Source organism: Taeniopygia guttata, chromosome 3 (genome assembly GCF_048771995.1).
Source record: "Taeniopygia guttata chromosome 3, bTaeGut7.mat, whole genome shotgun sequence".
Classification (NCBI taxonomy): Eukaryota; Metazoa; Chordata; class Aves; order Passeriformes; family Estrildidae; genus Taeniopygia; species Taeniopygia guttata.
This window is the reverse complement of record NC_133027.1, coordinates 64,295,090-64,321,416: the sequence shown is the minus strand read 5'-3', so window position 1 is coordinate 64,321,416 and position 26,327 is coordinate 64,295,090. Positions and strand designations below refer to the sequence as shown.

The following is a 26,327-nucleotide window of genomic DNA, read 5'->3' as shown; positions in this document are numbered from 1 at the left end:
GGGCGAGGGGGGCACTGGGAGACCCCCGTCCCCGCTCGCCCGTCACTCTGCCCCGGCTGCGGGGACACCCGCTGCAGCTCCGGCCCCCGGCGGCACAGCACGCCTGACCCGCGCCGTTCCGGCGGGAGCGGGGCTTTCCCTCTCCCGATAAGCCCCTCCCGCCGCCCGCGCCTGGCTCGGCCCTGGCCCCCCCTCGCACCACACGCCGCTTCCCGCTGCCGCCCGCGCCTGCTCCGGGAGGAAGAGGGGCGGCGGTAGCGGGCGGCCGAGAGGGACACGCCTTTCGCCCTCCCCGGCCCGGCCCCCCGGGCCCCACCGCCCACCGCGGGCGCGGCGCAGCGCAGCGCGGCCGCCGCCGCCCCGCCATGAGCCGGAGGTAGCGGCGGCGGCGCCTTCCGCAGCCGCCGCCGCCCGCCCGCCCCCGCCGCGGCGGCGGCCGGGCCCGCGATGCCGAACCAGAAGGGCGGCAAGGGCAAGAAGAACAAGCGCGCCAACAGCAGCGGCGACGAGCAGGAGAACGGGGCGGCGGCGGGCGGCGGAGCCGCGGCGGCGGCGGGCGGCGGTGCCGCGGGTGGCGGCGGAGCCGGAGCGGCGGCCGCGGGCGGCGGCGGCGGAGCGGGCGGCGGAGCGGGCGGCGCGGCGGCCGCGGGCGGCTCGGCGTCCGGAGACGTCAAGAGCGGTGAGCGGCGGCCCGGGCCCCGCGGCCTCCGGCGGTGGCGCAGCGGCGGCGGGGAGCGGGGGGGCCGCCAGGGGGGCCGGAGGGGCGGGGGCGCGCCCGGAGAGAGCGGCTGTGCGGGCGGCTGCCCGGGGCGGCGGCGGGACTCGACTTGGCCCTGCGCGGCTGCTGCGCGGGATCTCCCCGAAACACCCGGCGGGGCGGGGGCTGCGCGCCGGGTGTCCCCGCCCGGTGACCTGCCGGAGGGCGGGGGCCGCCCGGCGGCGATGCTGAGAGCGGCGGGATCCCGCGGCACTCGGGTGCCGTGGCTGCGGGCGGCCCGGGAGCGCGCTCCGGGAGCAGGGCGCATCCCCGGCGGCCGGGAAGCGCATCGCTCCCGGGCAGCGGATTCGGAGCCCCGTTGAAAAATCCCCGCTTTATTCCGTCACGATTAAAAATGGAGTCCTGCTTTTCGGTCAGTTTTGTTTGCCGTTGTACAGCAGTTGGGTTTGTCAGGGCAACGTGCTCACTTCGCATCAACCATTTTATGCTGCCTTTGGTCGGTGGGTTGGATTTTGGTTCATAGCGGTTTTGGTAAGGTAGTGTCTTGCAGAAACTTGAATTGCTATTTTGTTTGTTTTGCTGCAAAAGGATGTGTCAGGTTAAAACTAAGGCAGAGAAAGATTTTATTACTGTTTTGCTAAGCTAAAAAACCTCACCTCTTAGTTCTGCTGCTAGGTTTGCAATCTGTAGTGCATAGGCCCTACTCTTCACTTTTTTCCTCTCCCAAGTTCGATTTCGGCTTTTTACTCTCCATGCTTTTCAAAAAGTGGGAGGGTGGCTACAACTGGTATTATGCTTTGTGACGGTAGTTTTGCCTACTGCTGTTAGAAAGGCACTTCCAAGTATCTTTGGTTTTCAAGACGTCTGATTCCCATGTATTATTTAATGGAAACTTTTTCTTGGAAATACTATCAATTTATTACGAATCACTTTAGCTCACAAGTTCTTTGCCAGACTACTTTTGTAAGAATATTACTCCAGAGAATCACGGAGAATGACTAGAATTTCCTTTTTGGGTTTGTGTGGGGTTTTTCCTTTACTATTTGCTTTAAGTGAGTGAACAAGGGGGAAAAAAGAGAAGTTAACGGGAGTTAGAAAATTGCTGGAGTATTTTTATCGTGATTTCAGTATGGTAATGTAGTATGTTCAACATCCACATTGCAGGTGGTGTCTTGCATGTTGGCTTTTCTTTGGATGGGGAGAAGGACTGTTTTGAATTTTTGTTTTGCTCAAGCACAAGTGGCAGCAGTGGTGCATCTCTGGTGTGGCTGTGTTTGCTCTGGATGATGAGGTGGTGTTCCATCTGCAGGTGCTGCACGAGGTGATGCCAGTGAACGCTGGTAGTGGTACAGTTCGCTACCCGGACTGGTTATCAGTCTTTTTCTGCTGTAAGACTTTGTGTCCCACATGCTTGGCATAGCTTTCCCCTGTGCTGGCCAGCTTCCTCAGAAGCTGAAGTTGCCTTTCTGATATCTAACCTGAGGTGCTCCTTTGTTCTCTCTCCCTGCTTCCATATCACGTCAGTGGTCAGAAGCATCCATTGACTCTTTCACCAAATCCCTCACTTCCCTTTTCTTACCCCCTCACCACAGAGGTGCAACCTTGGCTTCAACATTTGTTGTACTCTGCCTGGTCAGCACACCTGATCTTTGCCTTGACAGAATCATTGCATCGTCATACCTTTATAGTCAGGTAAAGGCTGAATGGGTAGATGTGGTTACTAGCTTTATTTTACACTGGCTACTGCCCATCAGATAGTCCTGAGCTATATGTTTCATAAATTTTATTCTCCCTGGTAGGTGCAAAGCTTTCAACAGTTTTGTTTCAGGTTGTACTGCAGAATTGGGAGTCTGGCTCATATGCAGGGAAAAGATTATACAGTGATAACAGATTGCCTCAAGTCTTCAAACCCAGTGAATCTGAAATGAAGCTTTGTACTGTAGCCACCGCCCTGGAGGCAACTAGCCCATTACTAGACTCCAGACATTTGTAAGAGGGTGTGCACTTGAGGGTTGCTTGATCACTAAGCAGTTTATGGAGGATGTGGCCTGCTGCAGTGAGTGGTGGGGTTAATAGAGTTCTGCTATGCAGTCAAGGCATGACTTTTTGTGGGAGACTATCTGGGTTGTGGATTAAGTCTGCTGGGTTGCTGGGAAGCTCGTAGCTGTGCTGCTTTTGGACACTGCAGCTGCATGCTGTGACTCGTGCTGCCCAGGCTCACTGGTCCTCTGAGACTCTGGGCTTGCTGTTCTCTTCTGCATTGTCACCCTATGCTGCTCTAGTGTAATTTGTGCGTGCCTGGTGTCACTGCTCTCCTACTCCACCTGTACCCTGGGAATGCAGTGCATGATCATAATGAAAAAAACTGCTTTCTTTCATTAATGTGGCAAGACAGAAGTATCCAGGGATGAAAGCAGTAGGTTTAACAGTTGAAAATGTCTGTGCAGACCTTGGCTTTGCATTGTGATGTCAGTATGACAGTCCAATTACACAGTCTCATCAGGACCGTACTTTGCTCATGAAGAGACAGTGATTCAGATATAGGGCTTTTATAAGTCTTCACAGTTGGTTGTGTGGTCCATGTATTGTTTCTGCCCCTCATCCATGTGGCATAATGAAATAGAATTTTTTATTTCCTCTGAGCTTCTCTGTGCAGCACTGACTAGCTGTGCCATGTGATTAGGCTCTGCCATTACAACATCCCTTTATCATGGAAAGTTCTTGTTCACTTTTACATTTTGATAAATGTTTGCCTCAATTCCTGCACATTTTTTTCCTTTAAACTATCAGCCAGTTTTTGGCATGATGACTGAGAAATGTTTGCAGACTTTTCTCCTGCCCCGACAGGCAATTTGTTTATGGTTTTTTTGGTGGTGTTTCAATTTTGTTGGTGGTTTTCAATTTTTGGTGTTCAGAGCTCAAACTACGCTTGAAGGGTTCTAGAGTCCCACAGGGGGAATTGGGAAAGCAGAGGGTATAACCACTGACCAGATGTGATGGCTTTTCTTACCTTGCACTCTCAATTTCTCAGCAGATATTGGGATGATGCCTACAAGAGGGATTCACATTCTCTAGCTATGTCCTGTGTTCCTATCTCTTCCATCAGACCATATGATAGTATAATCTTTCTTGACCAAAGTGCATCCATTTTCTGCACTAAGTGATGCACAGGTCACGGAGAGGGAGTTATAGGGTGTGGGTGGACTGGTTTAACAGTATCAAAGTGCACAGGGAAAGTGAGATGTGATGTCACAGAAAGTCTCATTTCTTAGATTACATGTGTTCACAGTGATTGATGTTTCTAAAAAAGATTTTAATTTTCTGATTTTCTAGCTGGTTTTCTGCATTACTTTTTATAAATCTGAGCTGTCATTGTGTTAAATTATACCAGCAACTGCATGGGATTTTGCACTTACCCCATTGATGGCAGTAATTGGTTACCTTCATCTGCAGACATAAGTGAGTGTAACACTTTGTGGATACTTTGCCCCATCATCAGAAGAGGAGAATCCACAGGGTTTACTTTCAGATCTGAGGCTTTGAGGAACAGATTCCTATTCTGTCTCTGCCTTGCTGAAGCTGGACTTTCAGACTGCATTCCAGCTGTTTATCCTTTTATCCTCTAAACATCTTGCTCTAGTCTTGACATAGAGCTGTTTCTGCCCCTAATATTCCTTATTCTGTCCATTTTCTTTGCCTTGTTTCCATTCTTCATCTCATTGTCCAGTAGAGCCAAATCCTCTTCTTTGGCTTGGTGATCTCTATCTTAACATCTTGCTGCTTCATCCCTCTGTCATTGTCACTCTGTTCTCTCCAGCACTGTTGCTGTGGGAAGACTAGAGAAAAGAAAAAGCTGTGTCTCCTTAGCTGCGCTTTTTCCCATTAACATGTAATTCAGTAAAGCCAGCCAACTTAAACTAATAATACAAATACCCCCACAGCATAACTGTCTCTAAATCACTGTCCTACAGTGTACTGGCCACCTGTTTTAAGATTTTTTTCTTTTTCTCCCCCGCCATAGGTGAGCCCTTAAACTACACAAGTGTCAGGGCTGGTGAGTTGCTTGGGTGGCAGGTGGAGCTGGTGGCAGTCTGATCTGTGTGCTTTTGAACACTTCGCCTGGGTTTCACAGATTTGTAAGACTGATTACTTTCAAATAAAAATGCTAATGTAGGAAAAGTGTATGAAGAGGGAAATCAGTAAGCACAACAGTGACTAATGTGTTGAACGCTATGACTGGCCAACAATTATGATTTATTAAAAAATAAATTATTATATCCTGGATGTGGGATAGTTAAAGATGGACATAAAATTCATCAATGCAATGTTTAATTTAAAAATGTGTTTTCAGAGAATGAATTGTTGTAGTATTTAAGCCTGGATTAATATGTGCTGTCAAATGTTCCTTGCTGCATATAACATCCAGTTCCAGTTTGGCACTCCAGTGATGTTCAGTATTGGCAGCTTCTGATTATTTAGCCTGAGGGAGTCCCACTGGTATCAGTGAGACCACTTGGAAAATTAGGTTTCTGTTCTGTTGCAGTGACTACAAAATTTAATACCTATTAATTTACTAACGGGAAATATAATACCATTGTGTTCTTATAACTGCAGAAATCAATTGAATGCAAATTTCACTGTCTCTATCAATGCAAATCAGGTTCAAAAGGACTTTCATGTTAGTTTTAGGATTTGAAACCTATGCAATTACATGCTTTGGTAGCAAATGCAGTTCATGATTTGCAAATCTTTGCAAATGGAATCATGTTCATGGTGTTACTGAGTAAAACAAATATTATCCTTTCATGCAAGCAAGTACACACCTATTTAAGTTTGGGTTTTTTAAGTTATTTGCTATCAAAATGGTTATCAGTGCCCTGACAGCATTCTGTGTTCCCGTGATTAGTTATTGCTCAAGTATAGTGCTTTCATGAGTAAGGTTTAAGCTTGATGTTTGCTCTGTTTCATACAAGGAAATACAGTTTTTGAACTCATTGCTTTGCTTTTGTCTGTACTCATCCTATATCTTACAGTGATCTAACAAGTAGTGACAAAATGATTTCTAGCCCTTGGAGACATTTGTAAGTTTTCTTCAGCCATGCTTACAGCCTTGCATATTGAGACATCCTTTGGTATTAAAGTACTGTCATGGCTGGCAGAAGTCCATCCTTCTCTGCTTTTCTTCCTGCAGCATGTGTAAGGGGAAAAAAACAGAGGAAAACCTTGCATTCAGCTCAGAGTAAAATACTACAGCTAATCTTCAAGGTGTATAAATTATAACAAGATTAGTAGAGCATGGGCTTTCTTTAAACTCTTTTGATAGAAATTCAAATAATTTCAAAGAAGCCTCTTGAAGCAGTAATCTAGTCACTGGAGTGGGTAATTCCATTTTGAAAGCTTGTGGGATTTCGAGTGGAGCACTGGCATTTCCTGGTAGACTTTAGTGACATTTATCTTGAGAGCATTCACTTCAACGTTTATGTCTTTCTGTCTGTCTCTCGGAGTCTTATCAGTCCTCCTTCCTGGGCTTGAGAGGGATATTGCTGTTGTTCCTGTCTCCCAGGATTCCTGCTGGGAGAGGAGGCAGCTTCTGTTGGAGCCTGGCTATTGAGTGTGCCTGGCACTCCCCGTCTCCCCTCGTGTGCACCGCTCCCATTATGGGAGCAGTGTCCAGCTGAGGTCTCTGTGCCACACAGATGCCAGAGATGGTACGTGACAGGGCTGAGACCCAGCCTGGCTTTGTGAGGGAGATGTCTGTGGGAACTAACAGCCCCACATTGGGAGCTGCTGTCTTGAAGAGATGCTGGGTACTGCATCTTTTGTTTCCCACTGAGTTTCTACCAGCTTCTTTAGCCTTTAGCATGGAAAACAAAATACAGTTTGTCTCAGTGAAACTTGGGAAGGATAGACCAATGTCACAAATATCCCTAGATTTGAAAATAAAAGAGGTGTTGGTACCACTTGATTCGACCTGCTTTCCTTTCTCTCTTGCCTTCTTGTGTTTTTGGACTGGGTGTGGTGGCTAGCTGGCTCTTGGTCTGGGCAAGTCCAGCCTGCAGTGTTTACATCTGTGCTTGGCATTAGGGCACCTACTGCATGCCACAGTTACCTCTATTTCCAGCATGACTTGGAGTTTGCTACTGAAAACTTGCTAAGGCAGGTACAGTAGAATCTGCATTAGTTATTATTTGAATGACTGTTTCTTGAAACACCAAGGTTAATTCTCTGTGGCAGTTATTAAAACTTCTTGGAAGGCTAAAGTGAGAGGATTTAATGGTTATGGTTCTTTTCTATGGGGACAATTCATGTGCAGATTAAGCATTAGCCAGTGTTCAAAACACATTAAGGCCCATCAGTCTTGAGAGAGTCATTAATCTCTGCATTCACCTTTATAGAAGTCATCAGAAAAATCCACATGATGCTGAGGAGTCTTCCTAGCTGGGGCATGATTGCTTATGGCACAGAGAACCAGTTGTCTTCTGACCTGGTTAAACCAAATCAGAGTTCACATGGGAGTATTGGGACTGCATAGTTGTCCTGGTACTGATACAGGTAGAGGCTTAGGTCTGTTCTCTGGGGATATTTCCAGTTGGATTCAGGTGTTACAGCGCAAGCCAGGGCAAGATTTCTTCTATACAGAGAGGGTCTATACATCCCAAGCAAAAGTCAAAACTTTTGTTTGTGATTGTTTTCTGTATTTGGACAACACATATTAAATGGAAAGAAACTGGCTAAGTTGTCGATGATAATTGTACAGATGATGGTGATTTCTACAAGACCATATGAATTCTTGTGTTGGGTTTCAGCAGCGTAGGCAGTAGGTTCAGCTTGGAGCACAGATGGCTGTGTAAACAAGCTACAAAATTATTGTGCACATGTAAGTGCCTATTATTCTTAGTTTGTATAGTTTCAATCTTGATTTTCTGCCTTACTTTGTTGAGGTGATGGTTGAGCTGGGAGTGGGTGGTTGAATGAGAGCTGCAGATAACAGTATCACATGCTGGTTGCTGATTTCATAAACAGGCATTAGCTCAGACTGTGCTGTTAGTTAGAAGGTGTTAATGTGGCAGGTATGAGTTAAGCCTTCATGATTTCCATGGTATTTTCCTGCTGCTGTGAAGTTGCTAGGTGTGGTTTTTTTAATTTATTTTTTTATTGTCAAGAGATTGGCTTGGAGGTCAGATGTGAAGTTAGCATAAGTGAAATGCATGGAGATGCTTCTAGTAGCTATTGAACCCTCTGGGAGTCTCATCACCTAAATTCTCAGCTGAACCAGGGTTTAGCGATTCCAAAATTGGAAATCTTTTCTAGGGGAATGTGAGCACTTCATGTTACTACTCAGTTAATAGAATTAGTGACATCTTGCACATGGAGTAAAACATGAGGGAATGGGGCTGCTTATGGCTTTGCTCTCCTTAAATCCCTTCTGAGTAGGTGTTGCCTGGAGCTGTGTGGTCCTTGGGGGCAGGATTGAGCTCTGGATTGGCACCTATTGACAATGTCAATATGTAAGTGCACGATAGATGTAAAGCTATCAGCCAGACTGACTGCAGACAACTCCTCCTTGCAATGGCACCGGCTCTGTTGCTTACTGCTGGCCTTAGCTTCTCTTTCCAAGAGCATGAGGGATTCCTACAGCACAGAAAAAAGCCTGTGATAAGAGTGGCTTATCAGGTGCTGCTGTCCTGGTTTTTTCCTTTCCCTTCTGGAAGATTTTGTCTTGATCATTCTGCAAAGATTGCTTAAAAAGTTCTGAAGAGATATCGGTCATCATCAGTGAGTGTTACCAGTATAAGACCCAAGCTGAGCTGTTTCGAAAGACTTCTCTTACTCTTTGTCAGCTGTTAGAAGTTGTTGCTGCTGCACTGAAGATCCAAGCCTGCCTTTTGTATCAATTTGTGAAATGATTTTTTCTTATTGCATTCTTCTGCTGCTTTTAGGCTCTTAGGAAAGTGGCCAGTTATTTCTGTGTTGCCTTATTATTTGTACTGTTTAAGCAGTTATGAGTATAACAGTACCATTTTGTCACATCTTGGTAATCTTTGGAGTATTAGATTGTATTACAAGGTTCAATAAAGCAAATATATCAGACACTTAATTCAAGTTTTCTCTTTCTGTCTGTTTTGTTGTAGTGGTGGTGGTTTATTTTCTACAGCTGCATTACAGTATTGCTGCAGTAATATTGTATGACTTCAATTAAAATAAAGCTATGATGATGGCAGGGGAAATTCAGAAGATTCATGCAGATGGTTGGTAGGGAGTGGCCTTCCCCAGGAGTGACTCAGCTCTGGTTCAGGCTGGCAGCAGTGAACAATTCCTAGCTGTGTAAGGTTGTGAAGAGAGCAGTGTTCATGGGAAAGCAGGCTAGAGGTTAAAGTGCTTGGTTTGCAAGGTATCTGTCCCACAGGAGCCCTTGTGGCCTAGGTAATGTGCTGGCAACTAGTATGTCCTTGGCATAGATCAAGAGATGCTAGAGTAACAGTAGACCAAGAGCAAGCCACAGTTAAGTGTCTTGTAGCTAATCTGGAGCCAAGACCTTTCCCTTTTTTTGGGGATAATATCTTTTTCCAGATCCCTAATAACCTACTGTTGCCTGACAGTTGTTTTAAGATAACAGTAGGGCCATCTCGTCCAGCCACCACCACACTTCCCTCTCCCTGTGCCCCCAGCCTCACATCTTTAACACCTCCCTTGGGTTTTACCAGAGATGGCAAATCTGTGCAGTGAGCTGCAACCTATGCCGACGAGTATGGGAAATAATTATCTGTTTCTGTCCACTGACTGAAAAACTCTGGTGCTAACACAATGGATAATGTGGGAGCATAGCAGGGGAAGAGCGAATTTTGCTTTAGGCACCTGCATTGAGGACTTGGAACAAATGAGAGCAGTCACGAAACTGAAGCCATGGAATCATTGCATTTGGCTTGCTGGGTGCATCTTTGGTTTTATGATGGGTGTGTAAACAGAAGTAAACAACATTCTCCTTAATATACTTCACCAGAGGGGAGTTCCTCAGGCAGCTGTTCTGCTGCTTTCATTTGGGTCATAAAATGGGAAGGATGGTCTTCATATACTGCCTTTCTTTTTTATTAAAAGGTACAACCAGTTTGTGTGAGATTTGTTTTGTTGAAAGAGGTATTTCTCAGATGTTCTGTTTCTGTTCCTATTCCTGGCTTTTATGGATGTTTATAAACCTCAACAGAAAAAATGACAAAAAGCCAGAAAAACCAATCCAGGTTCCTTGCAGTCTTCTGTCATATTCTCATTTTTGAAAGAAAAGTTAATTTTATGGTGACTCTGTCAAACGTAAAACACAACCTTGTTTAAACAGTGAACTATCTTTGCACAAATGTACGTGTGTTTGGAATGTCGTATGTTATTTCTGTTTTAGAAGACATCTATGTACTGCTCCTTCCAACTATTTTCAAAATCGCTGTTCCAAACCACTACAGAGGAATGAGAAAACATTTATTTTTTTTATGTGGAAACATAATGTATTGAAAGAAACAGCACGCGCTTGTAGTTGCAACTTGACAGCCTACGTTGAAGCTGTTCTGCTACACAAAACTGCACACTGTCTTGTTTTGTTCTCTTAGGCTGTGAAACCCATCTTGAAACTGAGAGTTAAATAGAAATTATTTTATCGTTACTTTGGCATTCTTTTGAAAGGAGCTGCTGGGAGATTAGATGTTGCTCTGATACTGTGTAATCTTTCATTTTCCCTGAAGTTCAGTTCCATAGCTTTGGAAATCAGAAACTTGTTGAGCTGTTAGCTACTTGGAAGGAAATTATATTTAGGTGACAAACCAGTGTGGGGCTATAGGTGTGGATGGGCAGTTTGGCCATGTAATTTCTATTTACTTCTCATCATAATCGCTCTTGACAGTAATCATTAACACTGTCATCATAAAACATTAGGATAATGATTCGAGCTCTGACCTTTTGAAGAATATCTTAAAATTTATTTCTAATTATGGGAAATACAAGGACTTGATAACAATAATTTTTTCAAGTATTGTAATACTGAAAAAAGTGCTCTTCCTCATTTATGAAATGGTGATTAAATAACCCAGACCACTTTTAAGGGTGTGGATTGATGGGAAGAGCTCTTCACATTACCTAAAAGGAGGCTGCCGTACTGATCTGAATGCTGTCTCTTTTGCTTCTAAGGAATATCTATTGCCATGAACTGGGAAAATTGCACAGAAATTGCTGTTTTCTGTTTCTCATTTATTCTTTATGGAGGAACATGTGGCATGGTTATGTTTGGCAGGAGTCATGGGTACAGAGGAGTCTGCAAGGGATGTTTGGTCCTGCACAGTCTGTTTTGTACAGATAATTTGAAATGTGTGGCAAAAGCAAATGTTGGCTTGAGGTTTTTGTATGCTTTTCAGGTAGTGGAATTTTCTGCTTTTTTAAATAGAGGAAAAGTGCAGAAAGCAGTAGAACTTTCTACTGAGGCGGCTTAAATTAGCCATACCGGGCTTCTCAGTTTCTGTTGTGGAAATACTGCAGCAGTTTAATCAGGGCCTTCTCCAAAGCAGCAGACTTGATAAAAGCAAATCTGCATCAGTGAAAGCAGGTGCTTTGAGTCGCATGGCATAACCTGTGCTGTGGAGCATAGCCACATGGCAGAGAGACCTTTTAGTTTTCTGGAGTATTTCCTATGCAGCTACAGTGACAGTAGTGAAATGTCAGATGAGTCCCCAGAAGAGGTGAGTAGACACCAGCTTCTCCTCTTTGCAATGATGTTTTCCAAAGCAATTTCAGTGCCACCATTTAACAGTTTATTGGGGTCTTTTGCATGATGGAAGGCTTTTGTTAATTCTCTGTCTTCCAGTTACTCTAGACCTGCTTTTGCTGTGGTGATTTTGTGACCAGCCAATTCACACTGTAGACAGCAGATCAGATGAGGGAATGTGTGAAAACTTTGTAATCATCCAGTTAACTTAAATGTCAAAGAAGACATGCTGTCCAGAACTTGCAGCTTTGCCTTTTCTTGCCTGTGGTGCTGCTGTGGGGGAAGTTCCTCAGGTAATCTGGTGTCTTTAAATTCTTAAGGAGAAACTGGAGAAGATCTCATTCCACAGTATTTCCATTGACTGACTAGGAAAAGGGGAAAAAAAAGTCTGTTGAAAGTCGCCTTTATTTTAGCCTCTAGACACCGAGTACATGATCATAATTAAGTAATTGCAGACTTATTTTCTGGGATACATGTGGTGATGGTTTTTGTATTGAAGTCACTTGTTTTATTAATTTCATTTTTTGTCCACATAGTGAAGAAGAGTCTGTAAACTTTTTAGGGAACTTGAGATCATAGGTTTTTGCATACAAACTCAAAAACGTGTTCAAAGGCTGATCAAGGAAACACTTTCCTTTTTTAAGTCGGTTAACTATACAGGTATGGATGAACAAGTATAGTGTCTGTATTCAATTCTAGGCTTGTCTGTGTAGTACTTTCTCAGCTGTCAGCTATAATTATACCTGTAACTGTTAGAACATTTACTCTCTGAAACATAGTGAGAGTGTAAGTGGATTTTTGGCTTTTTTTTTTTTTTTTTTTTTCTGCCTTCTTATAATGGTGGAAAGGAATATCTACCAAAATAGATGAATAAAGGAAATTCATAAATGAGAATTGTTCATATTGGTGCCTCTGGTACCTTGCCTCACATATGACTTCTGAAAATTTGCCTTTCATGGATTCAGTTTAACTGGCCTTTAATTACATAAGGATGCTATAATTGTGGACTATATTTTCAGACCTTAAATATGATGAAGGAAAGACTGACAGTGAAGAAAAGCTTTGGTAGTGTGTCTTGAATTGAAGTCTGGGAGAATGGCGGGGGGGGGGGAATTCTGAACTGTTAAACTGACAGGTTGTGTTTCAGAGCAGGTAAGTTATTACTTACTTCTGCTCTTGGCCAGCAACATTTGTAAATAATAGCAACATTATACTTAATAACACTCAATAAAAGAGTGGAGGAAAAATTAGTCACTGGTAGCCGATAAAATTGTTGCTTCTCAAAGACTTCTCCAAACTTACAAGTTCTTAGCGGGCTTTTCAAAGATGCAAGACAACCAAAAACAAAATATTTGTTGCATTATAGAAGGAACTTCCAGAGTGTCTCCAGGAAAAGCCTCTCATGTCTCTCCGTGTTCTCTCAAATTTGGTAATTTGTTTTTAATGACTTAAAAGTCCATATTTTGAAATGAAATAGGCTTTTTCATCTTTGAAGGAAAGCTTTTGGGAATGTGTTCTGCTTGCAATTTACAGGCTACTCCCTGAAGAAAAGGTATTGCAGAAGAACTATTATTGCAAGTGTGTCACTTCTGGCATTAGAAACTGAGACAGATAAATTAAGTGAAGGATGTGGCATCTTCCAGGGGATGGCTCAGGAAAGTTTTTCTGTGCAATTTGTGCCTCTTTCTTTGGTATAAATAAGTTTTAAGAACTTCGGTAATCTTGAATTTATTGAAGGTAGCTTTGAACATTCTGTTTGTTTATAGCCTTTTCCAAAAACTTGCTGGGAAAGGGATCACTAGCACAGCAAAGATCTGTTGTTGCAGAGCATCTGATTTGTATATTACTGCTGTAGGACAGGTGATGATGGATAGTAGGTCTCTTACTGAGAGTCAGGTCAAAGTACATCTAGGAGCATAAAACCTCTCATTCTACTGCAAGTTATGCAGAGTTATTTGTGCAAGCAGTGATAAAAATGGGATTAAAATCAATGCAACAGAGTGGTGTTTTTTAAACCTGCTTATCAGATGGAAATTTAAAGTCTGAAGGGGAAAAAACTTCAGTCATGGCAGTCTGTCTCCTTATGACTCTGTGCACCTCTGCCGTAAGTCCTGGGGCTCTGGCTGAGACTTCAGGGGAACTTCAGTAAGCTGATTGCTGTGTTTTAGACAGGGTGAGACAGCACTTGACCATGGAGGACCTGGAAGAAACCTGCTAATATTTGAAAGCAGCCTAAAAAGGTTAAAAGGCAACCTAACAGCCCTGTTGGATCAATGCTTTCTGATCAAGCAGAATAGTTAGGAAGACAGAAATACAGAGAAGAAATATTTGTAATACTAGAGTAAGCATCTGTGGTGGGGGTCAACCTGCTACAGCATATAAAAAATTCTTACAAAAACTGCAGTAGAAAATTTCCAATCTTGTTGAGTCTCCCAGCTGCAACAGAGCAGCCAGCAATGGGAGTCATATGTAGTCTGTGGTAGTTTGGTGAGAAACTGGAGAGCATAATTTGTTGATAAATATAGAAAATTCTTTTGTAGAGCATTTTTTAATGTGGAAGCTGATATTGTTGCTGTGAGATAATTGAACTAAACTATTCTTTGCTCAAGGTTATAGCAAAGCTGCTATTGCATTTGGCTTTTTTTCACCTGTCTGTGCTGCAGAACTGTTTGGTTTCTGAAATTTAGCTATCCAGAAGGTCAGTAGTAGTGATATAGTCTGTATTTGCCTAAGCAATGTAATGAAGGCCCTCCTTTCTGTACTAGCAACGTAAGCTCTTTGTCGTGCTTTTCAAAGTTCTTTGCTCCCTCCTTTTCTCCCTAGCTGTTGTCTCTTGCTCAGTCCCCAAAAAAGAAATTTCTTTTGTCTCAGAAAAGATCAATTCCTGCCTCTCCCCATGATTGCAAAGCTGGGCTTACTTGCTTACTTACATGTATTACTTATGTGTTTTTCAAGCAGACATCTCTGTGTGTTCTCCCCATGTTGCCTCTCAGGCTTCAAAGCAGCCCTCCAGAAACATTCACAATGCTTTCTCCTTACTTCTTAGCACCTTGCAGCAGTGTCCACAAATGCTTGAGGAGGGCTAATGCTTCTGAGGTGCTTTGGTTTTGAATATTAAACAGAGTGTAGTGTCATCTTGTTTATTTGTGTATTTCCTTTTCTCTTTTCACATGCTTGTCTCTCTTCGGCAAGTACTGCTTTTTTGCACCGACAGAGCTGATGCTTGTGGCCCTTTAGTAATACAGGAGAGCTTGCATGTGTTTGTCACAATGTTTAAAGAAAGTACTGCAAAAAATGGGCTATTAAGTTATTATTGTATCTGTTTTACTTTCTACAGAAGCCCCTTGTGCTACTCCACTGATCTGTAGCTTCGGGAGGCCGGTGGACCTGGAGAAGGATGACTACCAGAAGGTTATATGCAACAACGAGCATTGTCCCTACAGCACTTGGATGCACCTTCAGTGCTTCTACGAGTGGGAAAGCAGCATCCTTGTCCAGTTCAATTGCATTGGCAGAGCCAGGAGTTGGAACGAAAAGCAGTGTCGCCAAAACATGTGGACCAAGAAGGGATACGACCTGGCTTTTCGGTTTTGCTCCTGTCGGTGTGGGCAGGGTCATTTAAAGAAGGACACGGACTGGTACCAGGTGAAGCGCATGCAGGATGACAAGAAGAAGAAATCGGTGTTGGAGAAGAGTACAGGAAGGTCCATAACAGAGTCAGCAGAGGAGGCCAAAAAAGGCAGGCCGGCTAATAGGCCGCAGAAAGGCTTGAGTAATGACCTGCAGCGAAGGCACTCTATGGACAGGCAGAACTCGCAGGAGAAGGGTGTCATGGGGGGCAGCTACGCTGTTCGCTCGCCCTGTGTCTCTCCTGGCCAGTCCCCACCCACTGGCTACTCTATCCTCGCCCCCACGCATTTCAGTGGCCCTCGTTCCTCGCGATACTTGGGAGAGTTTTTGAAGAATGCCATTCACCTGGAGCCCCATAAGAAGAGCATGGCTGGTGGGGGCATGTTCAGGAATGCACATTTTGATTACGGGGCAGCTGGCTTGCAGGCACATAGATCAGGACACTTTGATACCCCAGTGCAGTTTCTGAGAAGGCTCGATCTATCTGAGTTGCTCACTCACATCCCCAGGCATAAATTGAATACTTTCCATGTGCGAATGGAAGACGATGCCCAGGTGGGCCAAGGGGAGGATCTTCGGAAGTTCATCCTTGCTGCTCTCAGTGCCAGCCACAGGAATGTTGTAAACTGTGCTCTGTGCCACAGGGCGCTGCCAGTGTTTGAACAGTTTCCGCTGGTGGATGGGACCCTGTTCCTTAGCCCGTCAAGACATGATGAGATTGAATATGATGTTCCCTGTCACCTTCAAGGTACAGGTTGTCTGTCAGTCATACTAGGTTTCATTAAATGATGGAACTGCCTTCTGTGCCCTGTCCCTGCCATTACAGATTTTCACCCCGGTTGTGTATTTTTAAGCAGTTCTGTAAAGCTTGAAGTAATGTCCAAAATATTCATGTGGATCAGATTGAAACCTTTAGAATGTTGTATAGAAAGATGCCGTATAGAAAGATCCATGCCTTGTGTTTGGGCTTACAACTAAACAAGTTCTTATCCAATTTCTAGGTAGACCATGAGAAGCTTTTCCAGCCAGTCTGCTCTGGAGCTTAAGCATGCTCATGTATCTCTTGGGAACTTTATTCCAAGATGCACATCAACTTTTTAAAGAACCTTTTCTGCTGTGCTGCAGCCTGGGTGGAAGTTGTATTTGTACCACTGATGAGGGTGATGTACCTCTCATCTGCTTTTAGACTAGAGTATCAGTTTTGTTTTATAGCAAAGTATTATTTCTTAAATACAGAAAAGGCTGTAGTCTGGCCTGTGTTAACATAGGCCTGGAGAGGTTGGATGTAGTAAGAGTCAGCTTTTAATATGGTGTGTTAAAGAAGCAGTGTAGCAGTGAAGGTTTTAGACTTATTTCCAAACTTGCAGGTGCTTGATTATGTCCTACCTCTCAGATGAGTTGAGACCATTGCACATGTTTCTTTTTTCCCTCTTAGAGAGACAAATGGATGTGGGCCAGCATGAGCTTCAGCTGTTCCTGAAAGCTGTGGCCCAAATTTAAGTGATCAGGGTGGTACATGGCTGGATGTGCCTGTCCTGCAACCTGCTGGCAGTCATCATGGCTAAAATAATTCAGAGAATGTATTCCAAGTCTGGTGGCCAAAAGCATAGAATTATATGTTGGAAAGTGTGTTGGTAAGGGATTAACCAGAGGTATTTTAACATTAAAGTTTCTCACCTTTCAATAAAATACATTGTATACCATGCATGGTCATAATATGTGTTATGTAACATACCTTTGCTCAGTAAACTTTGTATTTTATTTTTTTTTTCTTTCCTTAAATCACTATGCACTAAGTCACTAAACTGTATTCATGCTGACATTATTGTTTCTGTCTTGCCTAATGTACCTGAAGGGGAAAAAACAACTGGCAAATATACAAGCCAGAAAAGTTCCAGGATAAGCAGAATATACCTATGTGAGATAACTATGCTTACTTGCTTTGATGGGGAGTCACACAATGTGCTTGTGATTTTTTTCAGTATAAAAAGCTGCTTTAGTAATAATAGTGAAACTCATTGTTTGTTAACATTTGCCTCTACGAATGAAACTGTGAAGCGATTTTTTTTTTTACCTTAATTATTTCTTAACTGTTGGATGATATATCTGAAAAACTTGTTTAGACAAGTTGCTGTGAATAATTAATTGTTAAAATTTTTGCTTCCTTGTCCTGGGTAAGATGGTTTTTTACCAGAAATACTCTCTGAAGTGAAATTAAGCTGCAAGGTGCTATTCCAGGCTGTTATTTTCTTTTCAGTACAGAAAGTCATTTGTGTTACTTCAGGCATGTTTAAGATATTGCCTCATTTCCAATACAAAAAGTATCCTGAAAATTAAATGATGGGGGAATGTAGTATTTAAAGTGCCAAAAATGGTGCAGAACTTCAGATGGGGAAAGATATTTATCTTCCTGCTCAGCACAACTGTTGTGCATGGAGTTGTTTGAACATTACCACTCTTGAGTGTTCGCTTTAGGAACAGAGTTAATTATATATGTTATATGTATATTACATACATTTTAGTTTCATCCCATCATGTTTTCTAGAGCTGAACATGCCAGTGTAGAATAACTAAATTTTTACCAGCTCACGCTAGTAAGTGTGATTTGTATGTATATTTTAAGAAGAATCTCTTTTTCTTGTTTTTCTAAAATAGTTGGCTTAAAAACCAAAACAAGTAAAAACACAGACTATTAATTTTGTGTCTTGTATAGACTAATCATAAATTACTAATATTTTGTTCCCATTTTTGTAGAAGAGTTACAAGATATGGGTATGTTGAATTACAGTTTGTGATGTGTTCAGTGCTTTGATGCTAAAGAGCACAAATTGCAATCCAAGGTGAACACATGTTGAGCACAGGCCTGTTTTGTTGCTGTTCTGTAATTTCACTACTGCTTAGCTCTTACATAGCAGTGCAAAATCTGGTATGTTAGCTCTGTCTTACATAGCAGTGCAAAATATGGTATGTTATAGGATTAGTACTTGGTGTCAGGCCACTTCTAATAGCCAACTATTAAATTGCAAATCAATTTAGTCATACAAGTCAGGCATAATCTCTGTACCAGATCTTTATAATTTATGTTGAAATTTTGTTTTTTTGTGAAAGTCGATCTCAGATTTTGCATTGGTTAGTTCAATCACATGTATGTAGTGAAAATATTTGATTTCCAAGTGTGAACCACTTGTTTTTTATGGACATAAATGTAACTGAGGCTTTGAAAGCATTGTGCATACAGAGCCTAAGGTGATGACAGGGCTCATTATATTGATAGTTCGGAATGGCATGTTAAAGTCTTTGTATGTGCTGTATATAATGTAAATATACTTGTTGTTACTGAACAGTCAGAAGAAAGTACATGAAAAAAATTTGCTCTTCTGACTGTTGCTTCTTTTCCATGGGGACTGTTAATTAGGTCGTTGGTTCCCTCTTTGCTGGAAGATACCAGCAAATTGTTAAATTAATCTGTACCAAGTTTGCTAATAAGATTCAGCACTTCTCCACTTCTTATGTCAGGTGGGGATGAAGCTAGGGCAATATTCTGGTTTTGGAAACACAGTAGCTGATTTTACAGCTTAACCTGGCATCACTTCTTGGAGGTTTAGCAACTCCTTTTATAAAATATTCTGCCTTGCCAGCAAATGATGTAAGGGAGAGTGGGCACGATGATGACTAATTCCTAAATGCTACATAGCTCCAGTCAAGCCCTGTGTATTTCCTATAGAGAAGTACTTTTTACTTTATCATTCAGTCTTATAGAGAAAAAAAATAAATATGTGATTTGTATCACTAAAGGTCAGATATCACATTGCAGAAAATGTCTGTTTTAATCTTTTCTGCTATTTAAGATGTGTCTTTTCTGTCCACAGGAAGGCTTATGCATCTCTATGCTGTTTGTGTAGACTGCTTAGAAGGGGTTCACAAAATTATCTGCATTAAGTGCAAGTCCCGATGGGATGGAAGCTGGCATCAGCTGGGCACTATGTATACCTACGATATTCTGGCAGCATCTCCCTGTTGTCAGGTTAGTACCATACATAAGTAAGACTCATAAGGTGAAATTCTAACTGATTAGATAAAGTGAAGCTTGTGTGTCTTTTCTCCCTTTCCTCCTTCCATCCTTCCTTTCAAGCCTGTACCTATGAGAGCAATACAGGAGGGCTGACAGGTCTCTGTCCCTTAGTCTTCAAAGGTACAATGGCCTTTAGCTAGACTAAAGTCATTGCAAGGGTCAGTGGTTAATACACTTATGTTTTTAAATAAAGCCCCCTTTAAATGCATTGGAAATTAAATCTGATGCTTCATCACTAGCATCACTAGTGTCAGGTATAGTTCCACATTTTGAGCAGACGTTTCATGTTTCCAGGGTTTTTTAGTTCATAAATTGTGTTTTATCATCATTGTAGCAAAAAAGTGCCAAGGGAACTGAAAGATCCGAAGTGTCTTTGTGCTTGGAGGTTACTCAGCTCTCCTTAATCTTTGTTGTGGCTGACCTTGGTGATGGCACTCACCCACCATAGCCTGAAGCAACTTTGTGTTCATTAAACACTCGCCTAATCTGTGCCTTGAGAGAGGAAGATCCAAGGCCTGGGGCTACTCCAGAGTGTGCCTGAGACAGCAGGATTGTTTGCATTCCAGAGAATTAGCTGTCCTGATGGACAGAGCACTTCTGCTGTGCAGGTAGGGGTAGGCAGCTATGAAAAAACATCTGCCTGGGAATGACTCCATATCCTTGCTGGGACACACAGATGGAGATAGCGGGTCAGGAGGGGAGCCTTGCAGAGATACACCCATTCAAACTGGGATCACTTCATGGTAATGTGCATACTTTAAAGCCATCTGAAATACCAGTTTGTCAATATGCAAACGGACCATTTATTTTAAATTTAATATATTTACCAAAATGTGTTTCTCAAAAGAGAAATGATATTGCTGCTGCTGGTTAAGGTGACATTGGTAGCAATTACAACTACAGACTGATACATTACCTCCAAATTTAGTGTCTCTTGAGGCTGTAACTTTCTTCTAAAAATAGGAATTTTTAAAAGTAAGGAAAGCTCTGGTACTAACTTGCTACCTAAAAGTCAGCAGCTTCAAATCTGAATTGCTTCTCTTGAATGTACAAGGAGATATTTGAGAGCTCATTATACAAGAGCCTTAATTATATGATTAATGGACAGTGTGACAGTACATGGTATAAGAACTTGCTGTAAAAGCATTAGCTGGAGTGGCTGTGATTGCCAGATAATAAGCATTATTGTTTCACCATGATTGTTACAGATGGTTCTGTGTATACAGAAGAATGACATTTAAATATGGTATGTAATATAATTCCAAATTGCCTTTCTGGATTTATTTTGAATAATTTCATGCCTTACTTCAAAATACTTAATTCTACATCACAAATTTGCATGTAGAGTAATAAACTGGAACCACTGTCAGATTACTAACTCTTAACTGATGTGCTGGACAGTAGTAAAGGAGAAAACACTTTGGTTAAGAATTCCATAAAAATTCATAACCTAGTAGATTGTATTTCTTAAAATTTTTGCTTTTCAAGCAGAGCAGATTACAGTGAAACTTGTGATTTTTTTCTTTTTGAGTCTGGTCTCAACAGGGATAGTACTTTAATAATTTCCTCCTCTCCTCATCCAGGAAAACTCTTAAATCAAGATGGCCTAGACAATACTTTTTGTTCTTTTCAGTGGAGAGCTGAAGCTTTCATTAGTGTACTGTGCTGTGAGGTTAAACTGTGGTGCAGCTCAGGCCCTCGCTGCTCATTTGCCATTTTTACTCTTTAACTTCTTTACAGTCTCAAATCCTTTCTGCTTCTCGTGATTATTCCAAAGGGCTTGCTGTGCTTTCATGCTGCCTGTTGCTTTCTTTGTATCAGATGGGCTATTTTTCTCAGCTAGATTTCTTCTGAAGTCTCACTTTTTTTGCAATAGCTGAATATTAATAGCTCTGTCCATCCTCACCTATGACCTTGAATTATTTCTCATATCCACCCAGTTAATGTTGCTTCTTTCTCAGTTGTACTTTGTAGAATAGTTTGTGTATTGAAGTGATGTTTAGTTTGTATAACCTGATATGTATTACAAATGTTTAAATAGACACTTAAAGTGACACAATACCATGTTGTGCTGATAAAGTAGATCAAGTTATAAATTTGTTAAGCCAAAAGATTAAAATGCTGATGTATTTCCATAGACAGATGATGTTCAAATGTCAACCTAAATGGTTGGATTGTATGGCACAAATATGAAATTTCTCTCTTTGCTTTGTTACTTCATTAATGATTTATTGGGACACCACGTCTTGTGCTGGGGGTTGAGGTATTGATTCAGAGATTAAGCAGCACAAAATAAACCTTGAAATTCTCTACCTTCCATCAGTCAGAGCTGGGAGGTGACTCACTCCCCAGAATTTGGTGGTGGTCTTTAATCTGAAAGGCACAGTGTGTGCCTGCAAGTTCCCAGTCCAGGTGAGGAATGTCCTTACCGGCACATCCCATTACTGCCAGTTTCCTGACTGACCCCTTCTCCTGCTCTCTGGCACCTTCTTTTCCAGAGGTGAGAAGCTGAGGGGAGTGTCGTTATTTCAAAAAGATTTTTTTGTTTGTTTCTTTGTTTTTTACAGGCTCGACTGAACTGTAAGCACTGTGGGAAGCCAGTAATAGATGTGCGGATTGGCATGCAGTATTTCTCTGAATACAGCAACGTCCAGCAATGTCCTCACTGTGGAAATCTAGACTACCACTTTGTGAAGCCATTTTCTTCATTTAAAGTTTTGGAGGCTTATTGACGAAAGCTTTGCTTTAGTAATAGCTATTTTATGGGTATTTCAACTTTATTACATATCTTTTTATAGGATTCATTCTGTGATGAAATCTAATTTCTTTTCTAACTGAAAGAGCAGCTTCTTTGTCAGTGTACATATTAATATGTATATATACATGTTGTTAAAACCAGAATCCTCCTGACAAGATCTCTGTGAAGGTTGGAGGCAAGCCAATTTAATGGCCTTTTGATATATCCCGTGTGTGGGGTAAAGTTCAGCTAAAAATCATTTGGGTTTATTTTTTGTATAGTTGTAATACAGTTTATAGGAAGGGTGTGGGGAGACATAAAGGACAGAGAAATATGTCCAGTTGGAAAATGGGTAATTGCATAGGGTTGTTCCTCCAGCTTGGTGGAAATGGGAAATCCTTGGAAAGAAATGTTTCTGTTGCTGTTGAATTCGTTCAGCCTTTTGCATTGGTTCCCAGGGGTGCAGGAGCTGGCCCTTTGTTGCCAGTCCCCTCGGCAGGCTTTCTTTCAGATTTTCCATGACCAGGGTAAACTGAGGTATCATGACAAGTGAATGTAAATGTGTGCCAGAAAATGCAATCTTGAATGAATTCTTTCAGCATCACGTCTTCCTGCTGTGTATGTTTGATGTGCATTGCCCTCACTGACTTACAGTGCAGGCAGTAGTGCTGCTTCCAACAGGGCTGTCATGTGCTCAGCTGGGTCACCTGCTCATACCAAAACAAGCCTGGAGATCTTAAAATGCTTTATTTAAAGGTATTTCTTCACAGACATTTTAGGGAAGGAGCTGGCTGAGCTGAACAGGGATGCGATTGTGTGTGCCTGCTGGGACTGAGGCTTTGCTGTCTGCTGCAGGCTGGTGTGGCTGGTGTGGAAGGAGAACCATGAGGTGGGGTCTGGGCCCTCAGACCTGTATGAGCTTACAGGTACTGTGACACTGTTGAGGCAGGACGGTATGAAAGGACTCCACATCAGAAGGTTTGAGAGTAAAACTCTGATTTATTTCAAATACATCTCTCTTTTATAGAGAGTATAGCCTAGACCCATTCTATTGGTCCTGAAGTAAAAACATCGCATACCATTGGTGTGCAGTGAATGACACACAGTGGCAGAACTTATGTATAAACAATCTGAACAAGAGAGACAAAGAATTATTTACATTCTTTCTCAACTGTTTCCCAGGCTTCTGCCTGGTTAGAAACCTTTGTTTTCTCTCTGACTGAACTGAGAATACCCACAGGTCATCACTTTTTAAAACAATTAATTGGTGCATCTTCTTTCAAAATTGTGTTCAGTCTAGGATCTAAAAACAAGGAGATGTTTTAAGAAAGCAAACTTAGCATGCCTCTGTGCTGTACATAATACACTGCATTAAGCAGTGAATTTGTATCAGAGAGCTTGGCCCTGTAGACTCTGCAGTTGTTGTTTCTTGACTCCCATTTCTCCCTTCCTTAAACAAATTTTTCAAAATAGGTCATTAATCTTTTGCTTGGTTTCTCAAATCGGTTGAGATTTAAGGGACATTGGTTTTTTTGCTTTTCTCGATAGTGTATTTATGAAGTGTTTGTCCACTGGAGAAGTGTGGGGGTTTTTTCTGTTTACACGGTGGGATTTTTTTTTTGTTTCTTCTGAAGTATTTTGTTTTTCCAAATTAGAATCTTTTTAGAGTGTATCTGTTAAAATGGCCCTGATAGTCTGCCATCCTGGGAAAGAAAACAAAAAAGTCAGAAGCCAAAATAGTGGTTTTTTCCTATGTTGGATTGAGAATTACACTTACTACCGAATTAAGAAATTATCATGCACATAAAACTCAAGTTGAATATCCATGTTTCTTTGTGTGTAAAAATGCTGAGTTCAGGGTTTTATTTCCTGGCTGCCTCCACTGCAGAATTAGCTCTTTTTAACATTAACTATCCTTCAAGTAATACCCAAGCTGCACAGAGCAATTCTGTTGGCACAGTTTGAGTGGCAATGTCCTTGGGTGCCACCCAGCTCATGCGGTCCAGCGCTGCTCTGAACTGCCATGTTAGCAGGCTGTGGTAGCCTTCACCACTGCTCTCCTTTGTACAAGTTCCTGGGCTTGGTTTCGGGTCTGGAGCACGTTCTTGGGGTTTTGTGCAGTTGTCCTGTTGGCAGCAGTTTTGGGAAAACCTGTTTCTTCTTCTGGCAGAATTACAGGAAAGACATTGAGAGACTTCTCACACGTCCTTTCATGGCTACTACAAAGTTATGTGAAGCCCAGATGCAGTGAGACCAGTTCTGCACCCACTGTCCCTAGGAACAGGACCTGGCCTGGGCATACCTGGGCAGGAAGGAGATTTCTTGCAGATAAAACCTAATTAGCTGTGCACTGTAGACTTCCTTTGTGAAGAGCAATGGAATTATAATTTGGATTAACTCCTCCAGAAGGTTGAGCCCTGCAGCTTTGATGGTGTGTTGAGCAACCTGCTGGAGTTAGGATGGCTAACAAGGTTGGAGTTGTGTTGCCTGGCAGTCCTGTGAGAACCAGACCAGACAGAAAACAGCGGCTGTCACAGCGACCTGAAATCACACAGCAAAGACAAAGCTCCTGTAATTAAGCAATTAAAGCATACTTCTCTTATTGTAGGTCCAGTCTTCAGTGCCAGTCACACATTATGAGTCTGGGGTGTGAGCTCCCACACAGGATACATGGCATTGTGTGCCCACTTTTTTTGTACAGTGTTGGGAGGAGGTGTCACTGTACAGTGCACTTGGTAGGGGAGAAGTGGGCTCTGGAGTTGTCCTAAATACTTGTTCATTTGCGTCCCTTAGAGTAGCTTAATTTGCAGTTCTGCCCTTTACGTTCTTGGATGCCTCTCTAGACCTGTATGTGTGGCAATCAAAAATGAGTAGACGTGGAATAAAGGAAATATGGTCAGCTTTAAAAATAAGTATTTGAGAGATTGTGTAATACATCCAAGTCAAAACCAGGAATGGAACAGACTGAGAAAATGGGAAGGGAAAAGCACATTTAAAGTTGTAACACTGACGAGGAATTACATATAAATCTCTCTAAGAAAGCAGTTTAGTTCTTTGCCAGCTTTTCCTTTTAATTCTGCTGTTGAGTCTTACTTACTGCTTAAGGAATGCATATTTTCTTGTAAAACACATCTCTCAGCTGGAGACTAGCAGCATATATAGCACTGTAAAAATGATCCTCAGTGGAAACCAGCTGAGCTACAGAAAGGTTCTTCTGAACTTTCCCTCCAAAGTAAATTATCTTTAATTTGTAAAGACTTTCCCTGCTTCTTGTTGGTGCTGAAAGCTGGTCTTGAGTCACTGGAAAATGCATGATTTTCTCTAACATGCAGATTCCAGTCAAGCAGTCAGCCTTCACCTTTGGCCAGGAGAATTTCCTGGGCTTTACTGAAGCAGAAGTGCAAATGCACCTTCTTTGGGACCTAATAGCTACTTTGGAGGTTAAACTAGACCACAGTTGCTCTGCTTCCTGTCTTGACAAGCACTGGAAGTAGTCATGAGCTTACAAATGCATCATAAAGGAAATTACTTCCCAAGCTAGGGAGCTGCTTGCTTTATTTATTTGGCTAGTTTATTCTTCATTATCTTTATTTTCTCTGATGCTGTGTGTTCTTTTTAAGCTGGCCCATTGTCAGATTAAATTTGCCTGAAATATGTTTTATAAATGAGAATGTACTCCTCTGGATTTGGAGGTTCATTCCGCTCTTCTTAAGTGCACGATGCTCCTTGTGATAGCAGTAGGAGTTGCATGTGCAAATGCTTTTCTTTCCAGTAGTTAACTTTCCTTTCCATAGGAGAGGCTTGCATTTAGGGAGACTTCATATTTTGGATGTGTAAAGCTGAATTCATTCATCACTAAGATGTCTACAAATAAATTTTGATAACCATAACTAACAAAATAGACATCTTTTACATGCTAATGTGTAATTTGACATTGACCAACGTGAACAGCCTGAAATTGTTGTTCTAATGCTGCAGTAATTAAAACTACAGTGTTTTATAGCCAGACCACAGACTATCCTATAGTCTATTTACATTAACATCTCCAGTAATGAGCTGGGTATTCATAATGAGTTTAATTGGAAAAATAATGAATATTCCTACAAGGGAGGCATCTAGCCCGATATTTTTCTTTTTTCCTTTTTTTTTCCTCCCTCCCATGTATTCCTCATTTTGCTGTACCAAGTAACCAAGGACAAACATGTTGTAAGGTCGCTGGTGAGAAAACCCCTCAAAAATATACTTGTCCATAAAGGTTTCTTGTTGAGACATTCTTGGATTGCACTTTTGCAGATGGAAGAATATGTACATAGCAAATGAATGTTGATGAAATTAAAATAATTGGTTATGATATAATTTACATGTGTTGTTAGAGAATATTTTGTTGTGAGTTCTCTGTATTAAAAAGTAATAAATACCAGACAGCAGA

General features: G+C 42.0%; 1 protein-coding gene across 1 annotated transcript; it reads left to right on the top strand.

Annotated features, from left to right (window-relative positions):
* The first annotated feature begins 301 nt into the window (after nucleotides 1-301).
* Nucleotides 302-26,327, top strand: HECA (hdc homolog, cell cycle regulator). The gene is made up of 4 exons (XM_030268111.4): nucleotides 302-679; nucleotides 14,797-15,837; nucleotides 18,959-19,113; nucleotides 21,729-26,327. Exons 1-4 carry the CDS (start codon nucleotides 448-450, stop codon nucleotides 21,891-21,893), a joined length of 1,593 nt encoding a protein of 530 aa, XP_030123971.4. The 5' UTR covers nucleotides 302-447; the 3' UTR covers nucleotides 21,894-26,327.

What these genes read in the sequence shown, in the direction of transcription:
- HECA (XM_030268111.4), top strand. Translation starts at nt 448, where the DNA reads ATGCCGAACCAGAAGGGCGGCAAGGGCAAGAAGAACAAGCGCGCCAAC. An exon ending in GTCCGGAGACGTCAAGAGCG is followed by an intron (nt 680 to 14,796) that starts GTGAGCGGCGGC and finishes TACTTTCTACAG; the next exon opens with AAGCCCCTTGTGCTACTCCA. An exon ending in CAGCATCTCCCTGTTGTCAG is followed by an intron (nt 19,114 to 21,728) that starts GTTAGTACCATA and finishes TGTTTTTTACAG; the next exon opens with GCTCGACTGAACTGTAAGCA.